This window comes from Pristis pectinata, chromosome 7 (assembly GCF_009764475.1).
Source record: "Pristis pectinata isolate sPriPec2 chromosome 7, sPriPec2.1.pri, whole genome shotgun sequence".
NCBI lineage: Eukaryota > Metazoa > Chordata > Chondrichthyes > Rhinopristiformes > Pristidae > Pristis > Pristis pectinata.
Window position 1 is genome coordinate 31827466 of NC_067411.1, and position 23538 is coordinate 31851003.

The 23538-nt window shown below is 40.8% G+C and overlaps 1 protein-coding gene and 1 long non-coding RNA gene across 6 annotated transcripts in view; one reads left to right on the forward strand and one right to left on the reverse strand.

The window, feature by feature from the left end:
- LOC127572874 (uncharacterized) overlaps positions 1-15910 on the reverse strand; it is a 45673-nt gene extending 29763 nt beyond the window's left edge. Inside the window, exons 1-3 of one of the 2 annotated variants that reach the window (XR_007956709.1) lie at positions 15402-15910; positions 8568-8614; positions 2267-2366 (exon numbers count right to left, since the gene is read on the reverse strand). This is a non-coding gene — a long non-coding RNA (uncharacterized LOC127572874). Of the gene's footprint in view, positions 1-2266; positions 2367-8567; positions 8615-15401 lie in introns of those variants that run through there. The other variant, XR_007956710.1, reaches the window with a different exon arrangement.
- Positions 15911-16025: 115 nt separating this feature from the next.
- ric1 (RIC1 homolog, RAB6A GEF complex partner 1) overlaps positions 16026-23538 on the forward strand; it is a 99011-nt gene continuing 91498 nt past the window's right edge. For all 4 annotated transcript variants that reach the window (XR_007956677.1, XR_007956678.1, XR_007956679.1 and 1 more), the window contains exon 1: positions 16026-16412. Coding sequence is in view for 1 of the 4 variants with exons in the window: in XM_052020349.1 (XP_051876309.1) it covers positions 16272-16412 (141 nt within the window). In the remaining 3 variants the exon portion in view is untranslated. The remainder of the gene's footprint in view (positions 16413-23538) is intronic.

Genomic DNA, 23538 nt, shown 5'->3' on the forward strand with positions numbered 1-23538 from the left:
ATTTTGGGTGCATAATTCAATTCCTTCTGACCCTCTATTTCAGCATAACCAAAATCAAATTCACACCCACTAACATGCTGCTTTGATCTCAGTACTGCCACTTTGTAGCTCTACTCTTCAGCTGACATTTTCTCTTAACTTTGGAGCACTGAACACACATTTAGCAACAGGAAATGCTCCAACCAATGCCATTTAAAAGTATCATCAACTTGCACATGAGTTTCTAATTGATATTTAATAGGTGCTGCTACCTAAATAGCACTGGCAAGAGCCACTTCCATTGTTGAAAGGAAATTCTGCTCTCCAAAGTCAAAATGGCAATGCTGGGATCAGAGCATCATGTTTGTGGGTGTGGATTTGATTTTCATATTATGTGATTTTTGGAGCTAGGAGGAGAATGGGCAGATTAGCTTTCAGCAGAAGGCTACATCCATTCATGATGTCCAGGGATAAATTCTTCTCCTTAAACTTCAAGGAAGAGTTGTTGTGCTTTAATAAGGAAGTTCTTAAAGCAGTAGAGAGCTGTCTTATCAAGATCGTAATGGCCATGAACATTTATGTTTCTGATCCCTTCTACACTGAAGCTGGATATATCTCATGGATTACTATATAGTTTTCTGCGTTAGGGAGAGTATGGCTGCTCTCTGTTGCAAGTATTCTGATTATATTTCATTTATATTTTCCAAACAGCTGCAAACATAGCAAGATTACAGCTTTACGAGAATTGCACACTTCTCCCTGGTGCAAGGAGCCATTGGCAGCATGTGATTTGCTTTATTTGTGTCGCATGCCAACTCCCCCCTGTACTGGAATTGAAAAGGATTCACTCCCTTGACAGCAAAGTAACCTGTGGCCAAAGGTATCAAATCATGCAGTTAATGTCTGTATCTTAACTGAATTCACAATGTACTAATTCTGTGGCACTCCAGACTGCCAGATGCTGTGCAAATCCCTTTGCATATTGGTTCCTGCAGCTATGATATCAGCAGGCTGAGCATGTACAACCCTAGTTTGAGCTTCCACTTCTGCTTTGGTACTAAAATTGCAGATGAGATAATGGATGCCATAGTCAAGTCCATATATGCTAAATAGAATTTCCAACCACATCTAAGATGGGCTTCAAGTTCCACATTAATGTCTGTGGCAAACTGCCATTGGACTTTTCCATGTTTCTAGATATTGTATACAAACATTCTTTGACAGGGCTGCCAATGTATGAAGCCCTGCACTGTGCATGCCTATCAGCCTTCTTCTATGCTGTCCCCTATTAAAGTACTCATCTGCATCCTCTGCAGCAGAGCTCAGGTGTAACCTCACTTTTGGGAAACTCACAGGTACGTTAGTCTTTCTTTCTTTCCTTGATTTCAGTCCACTAGTGCCCTGTGTCTGCATCCTGCCTGGAAGATCTCCTATAAAGTACATTTTGTTTCAGTATTTGATACGACACTTCAGACTGTGAAATAGAGTGATGTGCCTTCATTGCCAACTGGGTATTCCACTACAGCTCAGTGATGTTGTAGTTCTTGGTTATCTAAAAGGGCATAAGGATAGGGTAGTGGTGAGGAGTTGGCAGGGAAGAGGGAAAGTAAGACGGGCACATTTGCATCATCTGCAGCTCGATAAATAGGAGGAGACTGTAGGATGGGAGAAAGTGGACTAAGAAAAGACAAATTCAGTATGAGGATGCCTTCATCTTCTATTATTTCAATCCTGCAACTGCTATGCCCTCAGCAATGGATACTCTAGTGAAAGTGAAGATTGTCTCCTCCTTTGCACTAAGGACATACAACTGCATCTATCCCCTAACAGTTATATGCTGTTTTGAATTATGTGACTAATTTTACAAGCGAGACGGAAATGTTTTAGTGAGCAATGCACAAAGTGTTTGGGTGCTGTGCCTGTCATGATTGAATAGGTAGCAATATGTGCAAGCTGAAGTTTGCATCAGAAGTGAGTGTGTGAGTGGGAGATGAACATGTTAATATTAAGTATGAAAATTGCTTGACAGAGATTGCTGGTAGTTGAATGATGGAGGTATGGTGCAATGAGCATTGCCGTTGTCTGGTAATGCAGTTAGGGATATATGCCATTTGGACCTGATCTTGATTGCATGCACAAGATAATTGAACATTTCTCAGTACTGCAACAAGGTCTTTGTAGCATTGGAATACATGGCTATCAGCTCTGATGGTTTTCAAGTAGTTTTCTGATTGTTCCTCTCGACCCTTAGGACAGAGAACATCTCTTCTTTCCACAGATGTTTCCAGTGTAGTTTCAGAATTCCAGAACGCATGGTCTCATGATTATACAGAACTCAAGTGCCAGATTATGTGCTGAATCTGGGTGTGGATCTTGAAAAGAATAACCTTGGGAAAGAAAAATAATCGTGAAAAAGAAAAGGTTTCTATAATGCCTTTACCAAAGTGCTCTGGAAGTGTAGCCTCTAAGTAATCAGAATCAGAATTATTATCACTTACATATGATGTGAAATGTGTTGTCTTGCAGTAGTAGTGCAGTGCAAAGACATAAAACCTATAAATTACAAAAATAAATAAATAGTGCAAAAAAATTGAATAATGTGGTAGTGTTCATGGGTTCGTGGATCGTTCAGAAATCTGATGGCAGAAGGGTAGAAGCTGTTCCTGAATAGTTGAGTTTGGGTCTTCAGGCTCCTGTACCTCCTCCCTGATGGTAGTAATGAGAAGAGGGCATGTCCCGGATGGTGAGGGTCCTTAATGAAGAGTTGCCTTCTTAAGGCATCGCCTCTTTAAAATGTCCTCAAAGGTGGGGAGGGTTCTGTCCATGGTGGAGTTGGCGGAGTCTATAACCCTCCGCAGGAAATACAATGGTCAAAGTACATAAAGCAAACTCCCACAAACAACAATGTGATAATGACTAAATAGTAATTTTAGTTTTGTTGATTCATGGATAAATATTGGCCAGGACACAGGGGATAACTCCCTGGATTTTCTTTAATACAGTACCATGGATCGTTTACAACCATCTCAGACAGTAAACAGGTTCTCAGTTTAACAGTACAGCTGCTTCGTCAATAACTTGTCCTCTTTCACACAGCCAGAAGTGAGGATGTTTGCTTATGATTTCACAATAGTTAATTCCATTCATTGCTCCTTGAGTAATGAAATTAATTTTATTTTTATGCAGCAAGACCTGGACAAAGTTCAGGCATGGGCTATTGAGAAACATATGATATTCACAGCATAAAATTGCCATGTAATACCATAGCCAACATGAGGGTGTCTCTAACTGTCCCCTCATAACATTCAATGGTGTTATCATCACCTAGTCCTCCACCGTCAACATCCTGGGGAATCACCATTGGCCAAACATATAACCTACAGGAGCAGATCAGTGGCTGAGTATCCTACAGCGAGTGATTCACCTCCCGAGTTCTAGAACCTTTTCATGATTTACAAGGCACATCATGAGTGTGATAATCTCCACTTGCCTAGATGAGTGTAGCTGAAATGAACTTAAGAAGTTCAATACTTCCAAGACAAATCAGCCTACTTGATTGGCACCTCAACCACCAAACTGAAAACTTACTCCCTCCATCACTAGTGCTCTATTGCTGCATCCTGTACCTTCTACAAAATGCATTGCAATCACTCACATATTCTACAATAATTGCACCTTCCAAGCCTACTATCTCTACTACCAAGAAGGGCAAGTGCAGTAGGGGCACAGAACACCACCAACTGCAGTTTCCCCAAGTCAAGCCATCCTGTTATTCCTCCACCATCTAAGTTCTGTATCTCACTAACCACTGTACTTTGAGCAGGACCACAGTGAAGCAAAGAGGCAGCTCACCATCACCTTCCCATTTGCAATAAATGATGTGCAATGTGTTGACTTTGCAAAGGAAGTCCACATTCTGTAAATGAAGAAGTATAAGAAAACCATGAACCATCACTAGAATTACTTTTTATATCTACCCTTTCCAGGTTAAAGGGAAATTCTACATTTCTTCATAACAAACAAATATCCCTAACCCCTAACAGCTCTTCTCAACACTGTCCCCAGAGTTCCAAAGCCTTCTAGTAAACTGTACTCACTGCTCATGGAATGATCTGATTTGAATGTTATACTTCATCTAACTTAGAATTGACAGTAGAGCTCAACATTCCCTTTGTTTTGTTGATTGTGTTCTGTGATTAGGTCTATATTTTTCATGATAGTTGTATATCAGAGGCTTTATAGACTGTATTTTAAAGAAATGAATGGAATATACATCTAGTGTTGTTGGATGTGGTTTGCTCTGTTCTTGAACTTTCATTGGCCAATTTGCCCACTAACATTAAGAAGTACCTCTGACTTTAGATTGTCAATGCACGAGACTATAGTAATTTGCTATATTAATCTACCTTTTGTTCCCATGGAAACCACAGTCTGAAGATCAGGCACACACCAGTGTTGTAGAAAGCAGTGGCATGAGTTGAGCCAGAAACTGCTGCTTAGGGCCATGCTATTTTATTGTGTAACATTTTTTTATGTGTTACGAGTGCTTATGTGTGTGTAAAGCTAATAGTGATTAGCAAGCTGTAGAATGTAATGCATCTTGCACATATTGAAAGTTTCAAAAACTAGGTTTCATACATATCACACACACACACACCCCTGAACATACAGTGTGCAGTGATTGTCTATATTGTACCGTGCATATTTGACAATTCTCCTGTCGAATAGGTTAACATGCATGCAATTACAGATAGTGTGAATCACCTGCAAAAAGGATCAGGTCTGACAGGCAGGCAGTAGCTCCTTGTCTATGCTTTTTAAACAGATTATTGATTATTTGCTGATTTCTTAGGAAAAATTGGAGGAGTTCACTAGCATCAACTGAGCTGTACTTTGGAGTGTTAACCAATTGAGATTTCTTTTTTTTGTTGAGTTGAAGCATTCTACCTTTATCTCCAAAATTGACTTACGTAGCAATGAGCTAAGTAAAGTACTCTCAAAAGTAGAAAGAGCAGGGCTGAAGGCAAATCAAAAAAGAACTGCGGACACTGGATACCAGAAATAAAATAGAAAATGCTGGAAAACTCAACAGGTCAGGCAGCATCTGTGGAAAGAGAAACAGTTAACATTTCAGGTCAGGGACCCGTCATCAGAATTGAGACGAGAGGAACAAATTAGTCTTGGTGGGAAAGAAGATGGGGGAGACCAGAGGATGGAACAAAGGGAATCTCTCCAATGGGATGAAGTAATGTGTCAAGCTCCTTTGTTATGCAATGTGTTGCTAATGTTGTAAAGTCTGTGTTATGTTGCATAGACTGGCCTATTGGGACATCTACAAGACATGAGCCAAACTTGTGAGAAAAGCTCTGTACAATTGGGAAGAGTTTGAAGGATGAAATCTACAGATTGCAGCTCCAAAAACGGTGAAGAATCTTCTCTGATTGCTTCTTCCAGTGAAGTTCTAACAGCACCTGGTATTTTAATGCACGGTTTCATATGCCACTGAATATCGAGGCCAGTGTTAAAGTCAGGTCTATGGTATGTTTGGCAAATATGGTCAGAATGTAATGCAACCTAAAGAAGTAACAACGATGTATTTTATAAAAGAGAACTTTCATATTGTATAAATGAACCTTTTGATGATAACCAATGTAGGCCATTTATCCAAATTAACTTCTATTTATATAACTTCTTTGACACAGTGAAACATTCAAAGTATTTCATGGAAACATCATAAGCAAAATTTACCACCAAGCCACAGAGGGCAGATGGCCAATAGCTTGGTCAAAGAAGTTATAAGGAGCCTTTTGAAGGAGCAAAGGGAGGTGAAAAGGTTGAAAGAAAAGAACACATTTGAAGGAGTATGGTTATCTTGGAGGATTGTACAGGCCATGAAGATCACAAGGGGGAAAAGACATCCAGGAAAGTAATAAGTAAAAGCGTTTGAAAATAAATGCATTGCTTAACTGGAAGTCTAAGTTGGCCAGAAAGCACAGGAATAATGAGTGAGTGGGTGAATTAAGAAAAAGGCAGCACAATGTTGGATGACTGTAAGTCTACATTGAGTTGAATGGGGGAGGATTAATAGAAATCCTACAGTGTCTTCTGAAATGCCCATCCGTTTTGGATGGTCACAAACCAGGGATTCCCATGAGCAGATTAGGATGCTTCAGAATAGAATGCTTGTCATGGATTTGGAGAATATTGCAGAGACAGCATTGGTAAAACTTTGAGTTGCACTGAGGAGTTTGCTGCAATCTTTTCCTCAGAAGTATAATGCCTATGTTGGCATACTAGAAGCAGAGATGAATTTCTCAGCCTTTGTTGAGAAGTGGCTCCTGAAATATGGAAAGCGATTCATGTGTTCCAGTGTTGTGTTGAGCATCTTTACCACCAGAGGGTTGTAATTGGCAACAAGGGTAGAATGGTAGACTTGATGCATCATGGCTTGGTATGGCAACCGCTCTGCCCAGGACTGCAAGAAACTGCAGAAAGTTGTGAACACAGCTCAGCACATCACAGAAGCCAGATTCCCCTCCATGGAATCTGTCTATACGTCTCACTGCTTTGGTAAAGCAGCCAGCATAATCAAAGACCCCACTCACCCCAGACATTCTCTCTTCTCCCCTCTTCCACCGGGAAGAAGATACAAAAGCCTGAAAACACGTAAACACGTACTACCAGGTTCAAGGACAGTTTCTATCCCACTGTTATAAGACTACTGAATATTCCCCATGTTCCGGATTAAATTACTATTGGTGAATGTCCCTTTAAGGCATAGCACAGTAGTGTGTGTGTGTGTGTGTGTGTGTGTGTGTGTGTGTGTGTGTGTGTGTGTGTGTGTGTGTGTGTGTGTGTGTGTGTGTGTGTGGCGTGATTACGACAACAGGAGATAAAGGACGTGATGACATTTTTGGAGCAATCAGTCAGTGTCAGTCAGGGAAAGAGAGAGAGAGAGAGAGACACCCTGCTTGCTGGTCTCTGTATCAGTGGATGAAAAACAATGACTGTGTCTGTCACTACAATCCAGGTTTGGATTTTTGGAATAATCCAGTGGAGTCCACTTGGTCGTTAACCTGTAGAAGGAAACAGGTATTTGTGTGGACGGCCAGGTCTCGAGTGCCTTTCGGGGTGGCAGATACTTCGGAACAAAGCAGTGGAGTAGTCACTGCTGAGTAGACACTGAGGAGTCGTATGAGTTCCATCGTGGAACATTTGGATTTCGTAATGTCTCTATTTCCTCTCTACATTTCCTCTTCAGTCAACTGTGGTTTTGCAGAAGCCTTTGCTCACGTTTCACCTTACGGCTCGCTGAACTGAACTTTGAGAACTATTCCTGGACTTGGAGTTTGGGAATTTGCCACACGCACACTTCGAGTTTCGTTTTTGGGGTTAATGTTTAAGATCTAACATTTTTACTTCTAACATTCTAACATTTTTACTTTTATTTTTCTTATTATCATAAGTAGTTATTAATAAAACAGTTTCTAACACTCATCCATGATTCGATGTGTTTCTTTTGTTGCTGGTACGTGACACCCAGTACAGTAAGATGGTCTCTTGACCTCACAATCTACCTCGTTATGACCTTGCACTTTATTGTCTACCTGCACTACACTTCCTCTGTAACTGGAACACTTTATTCAGCATTCTGTTATTGTTTTACCTTGTACTACCTCAATGCACTGTGTAATGAATTGATCCGTATGAATGGTATACAAGTTTTTCACTGTGCTTTGATACATGTGACAATAATAAACCAATTTATCAATTTACCAATATTTATTGTAAGCCCTCTCTCTCAAACAAACTATATTGTAGTAATGGAAGAACAAAATTTTTTGCAGTTTGTACACTGCCTATAACCAGGTTGCTCACACCATGACTAGAAATGGAATAAGCTACTGAATTCCTTTTAATCATATTCAGCCTGAACAAGTCAAATTATATAAGGAACTATCAAAGTATAAGCACAGATTGGCACATGAAATATGGAAGAGAGATTGCATTTTCCATGTGGAATTAAATAAGAGATTAAAGTTGGCCTCAGCTTCTCTTCGGCCCTTTACATCTGATGGGAAGTATATTTTTTTTGTTTTCAGCTGAGAACATCAACAGCAAGACCAATATAGAGACCATCTCTTAATGCCCTTGAACTGACTGACTTGGTGGACACCTCAGAGGGCAGTTAGAAGTCAATCACTTTGCTGTGGGTCTGACATCAAGATGACAGATTTTTTTCCCTGAAGAGCATTAGAATCTTCTAATATTGGTGTACTTCAGAATTTTACAATGGGAACCACGCTCTCTCCCATCTCTCCTTATGGAGCCTCAGTAAATTTATGATCTGATAATTAAATTTAAGGAATTGCATTCTACTAGAGTAGAGCTACATAATAATGGATAAGTATTCTAGTTGTTCAGAAGTTCATAGAAAGTTAATATGTGCTGTAAACTTGCAATGTTTAGTGAGCACAACCTGTACAGATGGCACAGATTACAGGGTTGGCCCAATGCTAACAAAGAGTAGATTAATAATCAGGTAGTCTACATGGTGCTGTTGTCTATGATGCCAAAAACAAACTTACCAGACATCAGGGAATGGCATCCAAGTGTTTTATCACCATAAGACTGCCTATAAAGAAAACAGAATAAGTAGTGAATTTTCCAGATAAATTGTAAATGATAAAGGTTTACAGCTTATAACATGAAAAAGGTAAAACATTGTAATTATCAAATTCTTAAGATGTTTCAAAGGGCTTCACATTCAACTGATTATTTTTAATGTATTGGCAAATATAATTGCCAATATGGCATAACACGGTGTTCTTTTAGGATGAAGGTAAATCAGGGCATCAAAAGAAACTCAGAAGTCCCCGAAATACCTTGAAGAAGGACTGATATTTTGTACGCTGAAAATTTTGCAGAACGCACCTCACATACAAAGGATTGTTATCTACCAGCAAATGCAAACGCAGGAGAAATGTACACTGAGCTGCATAAAAAGAAATGTAAAAGTGCCAATGTATGTTCCTGCTAAATATTCTGCTTACCCACATTCCTAACCATATTCTTTAATTAGTCTCCTTAGTTCAAAACTGAGCTTATATTTTGTTTCTATAATTTTAATTTGTATTTTCTTTAATTGTATATTTTTTAATCTTTTCTGGGATGAGGATGCACTGTACAACATGAGCTCAATAATCCCCGATAAATGTACATAAGAAGCAAACAAATTTTCTCTGCAACTGAACTTTTATTTCTCTAACTTTTCCCAGTTTTGATGAAAGATCATCGAAGAAAGGTTTTTCTCTTCACAAATGTTGCATGATCTGCTGGGTATTGCCAACATTTTATGTTTTATTTCAAACTTAATATGAGCTTGTTAAGTATTCATAAACAAATGATTACATCTTATATTTCAGTGCATTTGATTATTTTTGGTAATGCTATATGTATTTAGATTCTCTATCCTAGGAAATGCTTCATGTACTAATTATTTTAGCAACAATAACTATCATCTATACATCACGTTTAACAAGGTACGTTATCTACAGGTAGGAATGAGGCAAGGGTTTAAGAAAGTAACTCTTTGTACAGTTAAATACTAATTTTTAAGGAGACATTTAAAAATATTGTGACACATAGCAAGTAGGACTGAGAACACATTGAAGACAAGATCACTGAAAGGTCTAATATCCATGGTGGAGTGAGAGATAGAACGATTAGAGGATTTAAACAGAGATTTAAACAAAAGCCTGCAAAGGCATAGAAATGCAAGACCATGGGATAAAAACCAAACACCGTGATGAAGATTTCAAAACCAATGAGCTGACCAATGAAGCTGAATAGAATATGGCATTGATTAGGGTGGGGGATGAGGAGAATTTTCTGCAGGATAAAATGTAAATAAAGAAATTCTAGAGTCAACATGCTTTGTGCAGGGGAATCTCACAAATCTGATTGAGTTTTTTTGAGGTGGTAACTCAGAAAATTGATTAAGGCAGGGCAGTAGATGTTGTTTACATGGATTATAGCAAGGCTTTAAACATAGTCCCACATGGTAGGCTGATCTAGATGATAACAGCACATGGGATCCAAGGTGTATTGGGAAACTGGATCCAAAATTGGCTTAGTGATAGGAGGCAAAGATAGTGGTCAAGGGTGTTTTAAATACACACACACACACACACACATATATAAAAAGTGACTTGGATGAGAATGTAAGTGGACTGATTAGTAAGTTTGCTGGTGACATAAAAATTGGTGGAATAGTAGATAGCGAAGAAAGTTATGAAACGATACAGAGCGACACTAATCAGTTGGAAAGTGGGGCAGAACAGCGGCAGATGGAACTTAATCCAGACAAGTGTGAGGTAATGCTTTTAGGTTGCCAAATACTGTTAGGACATATACAGTAAATGGCAGGAACCTCAAGGAGTGTTCATGTACTGAAGGACCTTCAGTTCCTCCTGGGAATGACAACAACCAAACTCGATTTATATGATTTTTTTTACTAATTGTCCAAAGTGCTTAATAAGATTTAGCATCATCATGAGCCCCTTAAGGAGATACTTGAACTTGCAAGCAAAAGCTCAGAGAGGTAGCTTTGAGGAGATTCTTAAAGGAAAGTTAGTCTGTGATTAGAATGCTATCTATATACATCTATATGTGTGCATACCTAATTGTGGCAACTATAGAGGAATTTCCCTGTTATCTGCAACAGGGGAAGACATCGGAGCCCTCGAGCAAGCTGTCATCAAACTTGGATGGCAGTCACCATCCTGAACTTGGTCAATAAAGTGAGGCTTAATCTGTGTTCTAGTGGTCCCCTGGCCAGCTGGGTTGCTAGTAATTTGAAGCTACTGGTGGCAGCTACTTGGCCACTGCTGGCAAAAGGCAATTATAGAGTCATAGAGTCATACAGCATGGAAATAGGTCTGTCAGCCCACCAAGTTCACACCAATCATCAAACACCCATTTTACACTAATCCTATTTTATTGTCCCCCACATTCCCAATAATTCCCCAGATTCTACCACTCACAATTCACAAAGGCTAATGAACCTTTCAACCTGCACGTTTGGGATATGAGACGCCTTTTATGCACTCTTTGAAAGGGAAATAACACTACACCTGTGTGAATGCCCATAGCATCTGGCAACCCTGTGATCCCTGTCTCGGAGGATGATGTCAGAACATCATCCCTCACAAGGTGTCAGGTTCCGAGGGTGTACCTGGCAGGGTACTGAAGATCTGTGCCAACTGACTGGCTGGAGCATTCAAGGACATCTTCAACCTCTCACTGCTGCAGTCGGAAGTTCCCACCTGCTTCAAAAGGGTATCAATCATACCAGTACCCAAGAAGAGCAGGGTGAGCTGTGTCAACGACTAATGCCTGGTAGCACTTGCATCAACTGTGATGAAGTGCTTTGAGAGGTTGGTCATGGCTAGAATTAATTCCTGCCTGAGCAAGGACCTGGACCCACTGCAATTTGCCTACCATCACAACAGAACTACAGCAGATGCAATCTCACTGGCTCTTCACTCGGCTTTGGAGCACCTAGACAACAGCAATACATATGTCAGGCTGCTGTTCATCAATTACAGCTTGGCATTCAACACCTTCATCCCCTCAGTGTTAATCAACAAGCTTCAAAATCTGGGCCTCTGTACCTCCCTCTACAACTGGATCCTTCCTTATCGGGAGACAACAGTCAGTGCAGATCAGTAATAACATCTCTTCTTCACTGACAATCAACACAGGTGCACCTCAAGGATACGTGCTTAGCCCACTGCTCTACTCTCTCTACACTCATGACTGTGTGGCTAGGCACAGTTCAAATGCCATCTATAAATTCGCCGATGACACCACTGTTGTTGGCAGAATCTCAGACGGCAATGAGGAGGTGTACAGGAGTGAGATAGATCAGCTGGTTGTGTGGTATCGCAACAACAACCTCGCACTCAATGTCAGCAAGACCAAGGAATTGATCATAGACTTCAGGAAGGGGAAGTATGGAGAACACACACCAGTCCCCATTGAGGGGTCAGTGGTGAAAAGGGTGAGCAGCTTCAAGTTCCTGGGTATCAATGTTTCAGAGGATCTATCCTGGGCCCAACACATTGATGCAATCATGATGAAGCGTGCCAGTGGCTCTACTTCATTAGGAGTCCGAGGAGATTTGTTATGTCACCAAAGCCTCTTGCAAATTTGTATAGATGTACGGTGGAGAGCATTCTGACTGGTTGCATCACTGTCTGGTATGGAGGCTCCAATGCGCAGGATCAAAAGAGGCTGCAGAGGGTTGTAGACTCAGCCAGCTCCATCACAGGCATCCACCATCGAGGACATCTTCAAGAGGTGGTGTCTCAAGAAGGCGGCATCCATCATCAATGACCCTTATCATCCGGGACATGCCCTCTTCTCATTACTACCATCAGGGAGGAGGTACAGGAGCCTGAAGACCTATACTCAATGTTTCAGGAACAGCTTCTTCCCCTCCGCCATCAGATTTCTGAATGGTCCATGAACCCATGAACTCTACTTGTTATTCCTCTTTTGCACTATTTTATTTATTTTGTTTGGTAACTTAGAGTAATTTTCATGTCTTGCACTGTACTGCTGTGGCAAAACAACAAATTTCAGGACATATGTCAGTGATAATAAACCTGATTCCGATTCTGATTCTCATTCTGAACTTGTGCACCTGGAGGAAACCCACATGGTCACAGAGGGAATGTGCAAACTCCACACAGACAGCACCGGAAGTTAAGGACGAACCCAAACTGCTGGAGCTTTGAGGCAGCAACTCTATAGCTGTGCCACTGTGCTGGCCCAAAAGTTAAGAGCCCTGTCAACCCTCGACTCTTTGACCAATGATTGAGATTATAAAATCTCAATATTATAAACAAAGAAATCTCCCATATACTCAGTCCATAAACTAGATTAGGAGCTTTAGAGATTCTGAAAAGCTGATATTTAAACAAAAGATATTTTAAAAATATAGATGGTAAATCAAGATTTGGTTGAATCAATGTCCTAGTGACTAAATTCAGGTTTATGCTTTTCATTTATTGAAGAAAAATTGTGCTGCAATATTGTGAAGGATGTGCTCCTCTTCTTGCAGCATTCCTACAATGGTGTAATGTCTTATGTTGCTCTTTTTAATTGGACTTTTACTTTCCATATCTTGTTTTTGGAAAACGTTGTTGCACGCTGAAATATTTTTTAAAACAGCCCAACAAGAGATTACTGAAAATTAGATATAGAAAATAAAAGTTAATGGTTTGGATGTAATCTTTATCAAAAGTATTCCCACTTGTGCTACTTTCTTTCAGGAACTGACTGAGATTGTTTCCCAGAATTCATTGTTTTCTTTTTAGCCTAAAAAAATCTAAAGTCTTTTTGAATGAGATTGTGCCAATAAATTCAAAGGCAAATTATTCTGATAGGGCTGTTCAAGTAGAGATGCTATAAAGTAAAAAGCAAACTACTGGAGGAAATCAATTGATCAAGCTGCATCTGTGGAGGCAAAGGGATAGTCAACATTTTGGGTTAAGACACATCATCAGTCTTTTGTCTCCACAGATGCTATAAATCTCAATATTATAAACAAAGAAATCTCCCATATACTCAGTCCATAAACTAGATTAGGAGCTTTAGAGATTCTGAAAAGCTGATATTTAAACTAAAAATATTTTAAAAATACAGATGGTAAATCAAGATTTGGTGAAACATTAACTTTTTTCAAACATTGATGGACTGATGTGCTAAGCTACCAAAAGCTGAATAACAGCTTCAAAAAGCTGACACAAGTCCACCAAAAGGCCAACAGTTCAACAATGTTGAAAAGAAAGCATTATTGACAGAAAGAGCTAGAATTAAAATACAGTAGTGTCTCTGACTTTGATCTCTTGTGTGGTGGTACTCAAAATGAAGTTTTACATCAAAGAGGAAGAATTTGAGTGCTGAAACCATGAGATAAATTTTCCTGACATATGGTACCCTGCAAAACATATTGATTTTCGACATGGTTTAATTAATTTTCCATTATTTTGGAGTAAAATATAATTCTCTGCAAAATTTAAAATGTAAATTTCAGTGTAAATTCTAAATTTAGCAAGCTTCATTACAGCTCCAACACATTAATCAATTCATTTCCAAACCATTGCATTTCTGGGGTGTGATGAGTGGCTTATACAAATCTCCATCTTAGAATAGCTTTAAAGAAATAAACCTCTACAAAAGAGAATACATGGCTATGGTCCAGAAGACTGCTTTGACGTCAATAACCATTGTTTAAGGCTTAATTTGATATCTTGTTTGTTATGCATAAAAGCTTTGGAGTAAACAAATATTACATATACTCGTAGTTGCGACTCATAAAACCCATCAACCCATAATAAGATTTTGGCCTCAAGCAATCTACAATGTACAATCAACAACAGCAGACAAACCACTTGATTGGATCTAACAACTTCCAAACCACGTCTCCAAACAATCTGATTAGTTCTCACAGACTTCAGTCCTGATTTGGTTCAAATTCATAACTTCTAAGCTGTCTAGATAATTTCATGGACTGATAGAGATCACTTCTAATCTAAAACGAACATAAGCTCAGAGATGCTGATATCAAGAAAATACACAAAGAACAGAGTTTGTGTGGTTCTGTGGCTCCAGCAACTAGTTCAAGTGAGATACAAATGATGGAGTTTAAGAACAAAGGGACAAGGATTTAGGAGGTGAAAATTTTCTTAATAACTGGAAAGCTTTGAGAATTTGGAAATTGGGCAATAGCGTGTAGAACTAAGGATGTTCTTAAAGAGAAGCAATTTTTAAAAGGGTAACATAGAGGAGAAATTAAAACAAGTAAGAACTTTAGGGAAGCTTGGTTCAATGTTCAAGATGAAGATGGTTGCGGTAGAAACAACTGAACAAATGACCTCAATCTTAATCACAAATTTGTCCATGCCCTCTTCTCGCTGCTACCATTAGGCAGAAGTTACAGAAGCCTTAAGTCCCACACAACCAACTACTTTCCTACAACCATCAGATTCTTGAACCTACCAGCACAACCTTACCTCAGCAACAGAACGCTATGGACCACTTCTTTGCACTACCATGGGCTTGTCTTCAATGATGTCTTTGCTTATTTTTGCACCAAGCTCCTGCATTTGCACAGTTTTTTTCACTGTATGGTATAATTTCAGTGTAATTTATGTATAATTGATATCCTATGTGTTGTCCGTACCTACGTGCCTGTGATACTGCTGCCAGCAAGTTTTTCATTGTTCTGTACCTCACTATACTTGTGCACATGACAATAAACTGGACTTGACTTGAACATGCCACATCTATTTTCAGGGACATGGTAGAGTGATGAGAGAAAAATGGGTTAAGAAAATGTATTTCAGTCTCACCTGACAGCTTGTCCTGCAGGTCCCATTTGGCGCAAGCCGAACTGGCAACTTTGGGTGTGCACACTAGGCCAGAGGTTAGATGACAGAAAGTCCATGGAATTTTATTAACTACTGCATACTCTGGATCAGGACTGGAAGTTTCCAGATCCAAGCAATGGAGAAAATTTTGCAGCCTATGCTGATTCTGGACCTCAAAGAAGAAGAAATGGTCCTCTTGTACAGTTGAGGCTTCCCACAATTGGTGGCATCAGATGTGTGCTGGGCATTGCCAACCGTACTTTATATTTTACCAATGTTTTTTTATTAACTTCAGTTTTCTTGGATGTATTCTTGGAGGGACCATCAAATGGAAAATTCTCTCGGTTTTAGTCGAAGGGCACATACATTCTCACGCTGGCGAGGACGAACATCTCAGAACTTCTGGCGCCATCGGACGAGCTTCTGCTCCCTCGCCCAATCCTCAAATTATGGTCGCCAGGTTTTACGGTCTTCCGCGCCTCCCCAGTCCGCGCATGATACCGACCACCTCTGCCAAGAGCTATGATCCCGGATGCCGTGTTTTGCGGACGGCCGACATCCGGGTCCCGCCAGGAGCCGGCCTCCCGCCCCCTCCCTCCCTTCCGTGTCGTGTCACCAGTCGGAGGTAAGATGGCGGGCGGCAGGCAGCCGGGGCCAGCGGGTGTGAATGGTGAGCGGCTGGGGGCCGCTGCTACCGCAGCCGGCCGTGAGTGAGGCAGCCGCGCTCGCAGCTCGTCGTCTTGTTTGTCCGCTCCCGGCGCTGTCAGCAAGGACTGGAGTCCCCCCGCGCCAGGAGCCTGCGCCAGATCTTTGTGGTGGCGACCGGGCCAGAGCCGGCGGCTCCCCGCGGACATGTATTTCCTGAGCGGATGGCCCCGGAGGCTCCTGTGTCCGCTCAGGGGCTCCGAGAAACCCTTCTACATCCAACCCGACTCTCGGAGACTGGTGTTCGCGCTCTTATCGCAGAGCCAGATCAGCCTGTGGTATGGCAGGGTGAGTGGACTGGTCCGGAGCTGGGGGAGAGATGGAGAAGTCGGGGGTCCGGGGCTGGGGGTGGAGGGTATTGGAGGAGAGGCTGGGGGGAGGGTGCACAGAGGCTGCGAGGGAGGATGTGAGGGAGGGGGTGGTGGGTGCAGATGCTTGGGGGAGGGGGTACAGGGGCTGGTGGGGGGGGTGCAGAGGTTGGGTGGGAGGCAGTTGAGTGGGTGAAGGGCTGGGGGGGGTGGGGGAGAGAGAGGGTGGAGGTCTGGAGCTGGAAGGAATGGGGGAGGGAAGATGAGGCAGAGGCCAGAGGGGGAGATTCTTTGGGTGGGGGTCCAGCGTTGGGAGCAGGGGGGTGGGAGAGGTTGGGTTTCTGGGGCTAAGGGGAATGGGAGAGGCTGGGGACGGGAGGGGTGGGGAGGGAGTATAGAGGCCGGGGGTCCAAGGGGGAGGAGGTAGGAGAGGGGTCTAGGGCTGGGTTGGAAAGGTCCGGGGCTGGGGGTGGAGAGGGGTCTAGGGCTGGGTTGGAGGGGTCCGGGGCTGGGGGTGGAGAGGGGTCCAGGGCTGGGGTGGGTGAGAGGCTGGTTGTCCAGGAGTCCTAATGTGTGTATGTGAGTGAGAGGCAGGGAGAGTGGCGGCAGGGCAGGCAGGGATAAGTGCGGTGGTGGTGGTGGGGAGGTGGGGGAGGATTGTTGGCAGCTGTGTGTCAAGCAATCTCGAGTGTGTGTTTGTGTGTGTGTGTGTGTGTGTGTACACTGCCAATCTTGAGTGTGTGCATGTTTTAGCAAGACCGTGCCACTTTGGTTGCAAGGACAAGGGTATAACCCTATGTCCTGTCCTGTTCATATTTTATAAACCTGTTGCTAGTCAGTGTCTATCTTTCAAGAAGAATTTACTGCATGGTGAAAAATATTTCTGCCTTGAGTTGTCACTGGCATCCACTTTTCACATCTGGTACTGCAGCCATTGTCTATTTAAAACTGATTTTAAGTGGCTCTTTCTGGGAGACTGGTGTAGTGTTAATGTCGGACATTATTTTTTTAGTTTTGTTGACTGTGTCATTGCCAGCCAGCCATTCTTTAGCTATTTTATAGATAATTATGGGCTCTTCTAGTTTGTTTGTTTGCCAAAAGCCGTAAGATTTGGTGTTGAAGCTGTTCATCTAATTTGTCCTTCTGCTGAGATGTTCTGTCTATAATAATAACATTTATTAGTCACATGTACATCAAAACACACAGTGAAATGTCTTTTTGCATTAACAACTAACACAGTCTGAGAATGTGTTGTGGGCAGCCCACAAGTGTTGCCTCACTTCTGGTGCCGACATAGCATGCCCACAACTTCCTAACCCGTACGTCTTTTTGGAATGTGGGAGGAAACCGGAGCACCCGGAGGAAACCCACGCAGTCACTGGGAGAAGGTACAAATTCCTTACAGACGGAGGCAACCTGGGTTGCTGGTGGTGCAGTGGTGTTGCACTGACCACTATGCTACTGTGCCGGTAGTCTGAACATTGTTTTGAAAGTAACCGTTGGTCTGAGAGTGTATTCTGGCAGTATTAGACACAGCTGTAGTGTGTAGCAAAGTATTATTGTATGGAGGAAATGTAACTTTGTTAGAGAGTGAAGCTTGAATGGCAGATTAAATATCATTTCAGCTCTGATCTGTTGCTATCTCTCATTCTTTTCCATTGCTCACAATCGTATGTGCATATTTTTCTTTGGAAGGTAAGAGCCAACAATGATGCTTAATTATATTTGTATTGTTTTTAAAAAAAAAACTTCTTGATCAATAAAGACTGATATTACAAGGCTGTCATGCCTTATCAAGAAAGACAAGCTCTTTTAACACGACTAACATCAGAGCCTGTGTCTCACAATTTAATAACTTGATTTGTTCAGCGTCCTAGATCCCTCCATCAAGATTTCTGTATGACTGTAGTCCCGTTGGCAAAAATAGCTCAGTTGTGTAGTGTAGCGGTTAGCGTAGCACTTTACAGCACCAGCGACCCGGGTTCAATTCCAGCTGCTGTGTGTAAGGAGTTTGTACGTTCTCCCCATGTCTGCATGGGTTTCATCCCACATTCCAAAGACATGCAGGTTAGGAAGTTGTGGGCATGCTATGTTGGTGCAGGAAGCTTGGCAACATTTGCAGGCTGCCCCCCCAGAACACTCTATGCAAAGATGCATTTCACCGTGTTTTGATGTACATGTGACTAATAAAGATATCTATCTTATCTCCATTGACTGAGCTGATAAAATCTAGGATGTATCTGCAGACTGTTTGTAGCAGGTGTTGAGGTAAAATCTATGTGACCTTGACCTCAGTACTATACCCGTTGCAAATGGATTTGTTCATATTAGAAGAGGCAATCCCCATGTACATGCATAGAAAATGAGTTGTATCACGTTTCTCCATAATGCAAAGCCACATTATCTGCCATACGTCAAGAAACAAGAGTTGGGAAAAAACGAATTTTGTGTTGATTTAGTTTTTTTGGCACACAAATTCCATGAGAATGCATTTTATTCCATATCTCAAATTTTGGATAATTATTTGTGGATTCTGTAAGTGTGAATTTCCGTTACCCAAACTACCTTTAATGTGAGGGTCACCTGTATTGGGAGGAATGATTACTGCACACTTGTTGAGTATCCCATTGTAGCAGATTAGATGGAGAACAGATGGAGTGAATTGATTGTTCAGGAGGCCTCCTGAATAAAAGCAAGAACAATTCTTTCAAAAGTCATTTTGACCTGGCAGGTTCATATTGGCTGTTGTCTGTGGCTCCGTCATATGGTGATATTTACACCTCTGAACTTGAAGCTCTCAACCACCTTCACCATTGATACATGGGCATGTACTCTGCCCTGCTTCCCTGGAAGTCAATTACCAGTTCTTTTGTTTTACTGACATTGAGGGAAAGGTGGTTGTCTTGACACCAGGTTCTCAGTACTTTATGGCTGTGGAGTGCTTTGGACCAATGTTCACCTATCATTCACCTGCTACTGTCTCCCAACTCCATCCCTCCTCTCCTCCCTTCCCCTCCCCTACCTGGCACAACCTGCCTGTCATCTTGCACCCCTCCAATCATCTCGGGCTCCTTTCTCACTACTCGCCTTCTCTTTTTACTGGCTATTTCGCCTCTCCACTCAGTCCTGATGCAGGATTTTGACCTGAAACGTCAACAATTTATTTCCTCTTCCTTTCTTTCTTTCTTCAATCTTTTTATTAGTTTTCAAATTAATACAGGTTAATATATAGCATCAATGTTTGTACATGTAATACAAAGAGATCTGGATAACAATCATGGCATAGATAATCATAAAGAACAATAAGACAAAAAAATCTGTAGATCCAACGATCTCTTAGTAAATGAATATAATATAAAAGAAAGGAAAGAAAAAGATTTATTATAAATTAAGAAAAGAGGGAAAAAACCCAAATCGATAAGAAAAATTATAAATATAAACTAAACTAAACAGAAATTTCAAAAAAAAAGAAGAAAAAAGACTGGACTTAAACATTTCCTCTTCCTGATGCTGCTCGACCCGCTGAATTTCTTCAACAGTTTGTTTGTTGCAAACATGGATACCAGATCTGTTTGCTTGCAGGTCCTGTTTCGGTAGATTGCAATTACTTAATACGAGACCCTGAGCCTCCAAAGCACTGACATGAAGAGAAAGCTATAATCTGAGAGAGAGCTCCAAAGTTAACCTTGCTTATAAGTTACTTCACAGCACTTGCTGTGAACAAAGCCTTCCACAGAAGCACTTGAGAAAGAAGTTGTGAGATTGGATCAGTTATTGCCCAATTTTCCTTAAAATTTTTCAGTCCCCTTCAAGATTTAGATTTCTCCGGTGAGTTTCAAGAAGCACCAGAAATCCACAACCAAAAAAAATACAGTTAAACGCTTGTTATATTAACACTAACCTACTGAAATTGACAACCTACCTCTCCACAGGGTATTCCCCCGATTGCAGTCTAATACACAGTGTAAAAGTCAGCAGGTTGGTGCAAGCTTTCTAACACCTCCCCGAGCCTTTTTTCTGCTGTGCTAAACTTTAGAAAGACTTATATTTTATGGTTCCTACCATTGTCATTCTTCACTCTAATATATTGGATCTAAACAATTATTTCTATATATGCACTTTCTCCCCCACCCTAGTTTTTGAAAACTTAGTCTTTAAATAATGGATTCTTTCTTTTTTAAAAAAAAGTAGACTCTGACATGGATAAACCAATTTGCATACATCAAGGACCCATGATCAGCAAAATGTGTGATGCATTCATTTTTATTTTTGTAAATTGAAGGAGGAGATGACTTAAACATTCAAGAAAACACAAGTTTGGTGCTTTGGGGCACACCAGATCTACTTGACTAGACAGGGTTGCACTGGTTGCAGCCCATGCTGTTCAAGTAAAGGACTTTGAACCTTCTGACTCAGATGAGTGTTACTAACTAAATCAAGCCAATATGTGACTAATTCTTCTTACTAAAAAGAACGAATTTGCTGGCTGCGTGTACTGAACCCAGTTGGCAAAGTCCTAAGCGGCACCAGGGTCTGATGTAGCATAATTGAGTCACATGGCTGAGCTCAACAAACCCTGCGAGTGTAACTGCTGGGGAAATGTTTGAAAAATACAACAAAGCCATACCCCTTTGCAATTTCTCAAAGCTACTTAGCTAAGGAATATTTGTGAATGTTTCATGTTTAGAAGTATTCAAAATATTGAAAATGAGATAAATAACAAAAATGAAGTTTTTACTTTGTAAAAAAGAAGTTGCAAAATAAAAGTGCAAATAATTTAAACTAATATAACTTACCCTTCCTTGCAGCTGTAGAATCTCCTTTGAAATGAATGAACTGTGTCAAATTTAAACTGGTGCAGATTTTATAAGCAAGTTCACTGGCAGAGTCCAGTGGTGGAGCTGACTGATAAATTCAGACTGGAATCTGTCAGCAAGTTTGAGACTTGTTTGCTTGGATGTGGACGCACACAAAAACCAAACTTGCCAGCATTTATGAGAGTAGATGCTGAGAATTAGACATGGAATTGTCAGTGTTTACAGAAAGATTTGCCCTCTTTTGTAATGATTGATTTCTTTTTCATGAATAGTTAAGATGAATGAATAAGTAATGTCTGTGCAGTTCTGAGGATTATTTTGGTATTAGGAAAGCTTAAATGCTATCTGTAACCTGGTGTAAGAAAAGGAGGAGTATGGGGAGAAATAAAAATAATCTGAATAAAAAGCTATGAAGGCATGAAGCGCAAATTGCCTATGGTTGATAACATCCATTAAAAGGTATGGTAAACAAGCAGCAACTATATTTTAGAGAATTAATGCATAGTTTACAGCTAATCTACATTTTTCGAAGGCAAAACAAAACTAATAGAATGTTGTCTAGCTATGGTTATCAAGAGAAGCTAAAGACAGTGCTAGATCAAAGGAAGCAGCTTACATTTCTGCCAAATAAAAAGCAGTAAGCCTGAGGGCTGGGAAGATTGCAGTATTCAGCCAAGGAAGACTGAGGAAAGGGAAAGTAGAATATGAGAAGGTTAGTGAGAAACATAGAAGCAGGGAAGATGTCTTATTACAGTAGTTAGACTGGAGAATCTTGGATTGTTCTTGCACAGAGACAGTTAAGAGGAGATTTGATAGATGTTTTTGATAAAAGTAAAAACGATGATCTGTTCCACAGCAGAATTGTTGACGTGAGGATACATTTAAAGTATCCAAAATTACAAAGTGACTTGTTATGACTGGAAATGGTGAAACCTGTTTCAAAAGGAAATTGCATGAAAGCTTGAAGGAATATAGGTTGCTGGCCTGTGGGGAAAGGCAGGGGAGTCAGATTAATTGGATAATTCTACCAAGGAGTCCAGCACTGACATAGCAAGCTTAGAGGATCCTTCTGTGCTATATAATCCAGTGATATGATGGATGGTGATTGCAATTCGAAGTAATTCATTTCATAAGAAGTGCTTTTGGATATTTAAAAGTAGTACTAAAATGCTGTGTACATTTTAATTATAGCAGGTTAATACTAATGAGAATTGTTATGATTTGGGCTTATTTTGTACTTAATATAACCAAAAGTGCAGTTCCTATAGCCAAGCCAATGAGCTGAAGTATGGCCCATGTTTAATCCATCTTTCTTGGAAATCCATATTTGAATCCTTCCAGTTTGATTTTTACTCTTGCTGCTCTACCAAATGGCTTTCCAATCAAAGATTGTAGCCAAAATAACTGAGAGGTAATCTATCCCTTTTCATCCTTCACAACCTGCCAGCTTTTTTTAAAAACTTGATTGCCAAACTGTACTTCATCAGTATCTCTCCACTGACATCTAATGGATGGGATCCAGAGCAAAGACAAATCTGTCCACATCAAACAGTAAAAGATACATTGGGACCCAATAACTGGCCCTGTGGTACACTGGGACTGTGCACTATACTGGGATTAGATAGACAACTGCAATCCTTACAAAACTTTTGGAGGAGATACAGAAGAGTTTTTTGTTCGACCTCAAACTGATGTTGTTCAGGCTACATTGTGTATTCATCTGAAATCTTTCCTGGGGTTTGGCCAACAACCTTATGAAGGGTTTTTGTTGCAGCATAGACATGGGTAAAGAGGGAAGTAGAGGAATGAATCGAACAGGTCTGAGAAATACAGCCTTTGATGGGGACAGTGAGGTAGAAGAAACGAATGGAAGTAGAGGAGTGGAAAAGAGCAAAGGTTAACACACTGTAGGTATAACGAGACATGGAATTCTTGACAAAATTGTAGCTCGGAGGATGATGTTCCTGCAGTTAGCATTAATAAACTGTTTACCACTATACAGAGAGAGGAGATAAGAGGTACTAAAGGCCAGGCAGGATGGTTGAGATATAACAACAAAGAGCCTCAAGACTGGGATTAAGATAACAGGAGAACACTGTGGGCCTGCACAAAGTAGTTAGTATTAGAGACTGTTGTATACTCTGGTGTAAAGAGAGAGGTGAACTACAAATGTGTGTTGCTGAGTCTGTATTCTTGATAAGTTTCTGAGGGTCACTGAGACCTTTTCAAATAAAATCCTTGCTGCTCTAACTCTTCAGCCCATGAATGGCCTTTGTCCTACAACAAGCT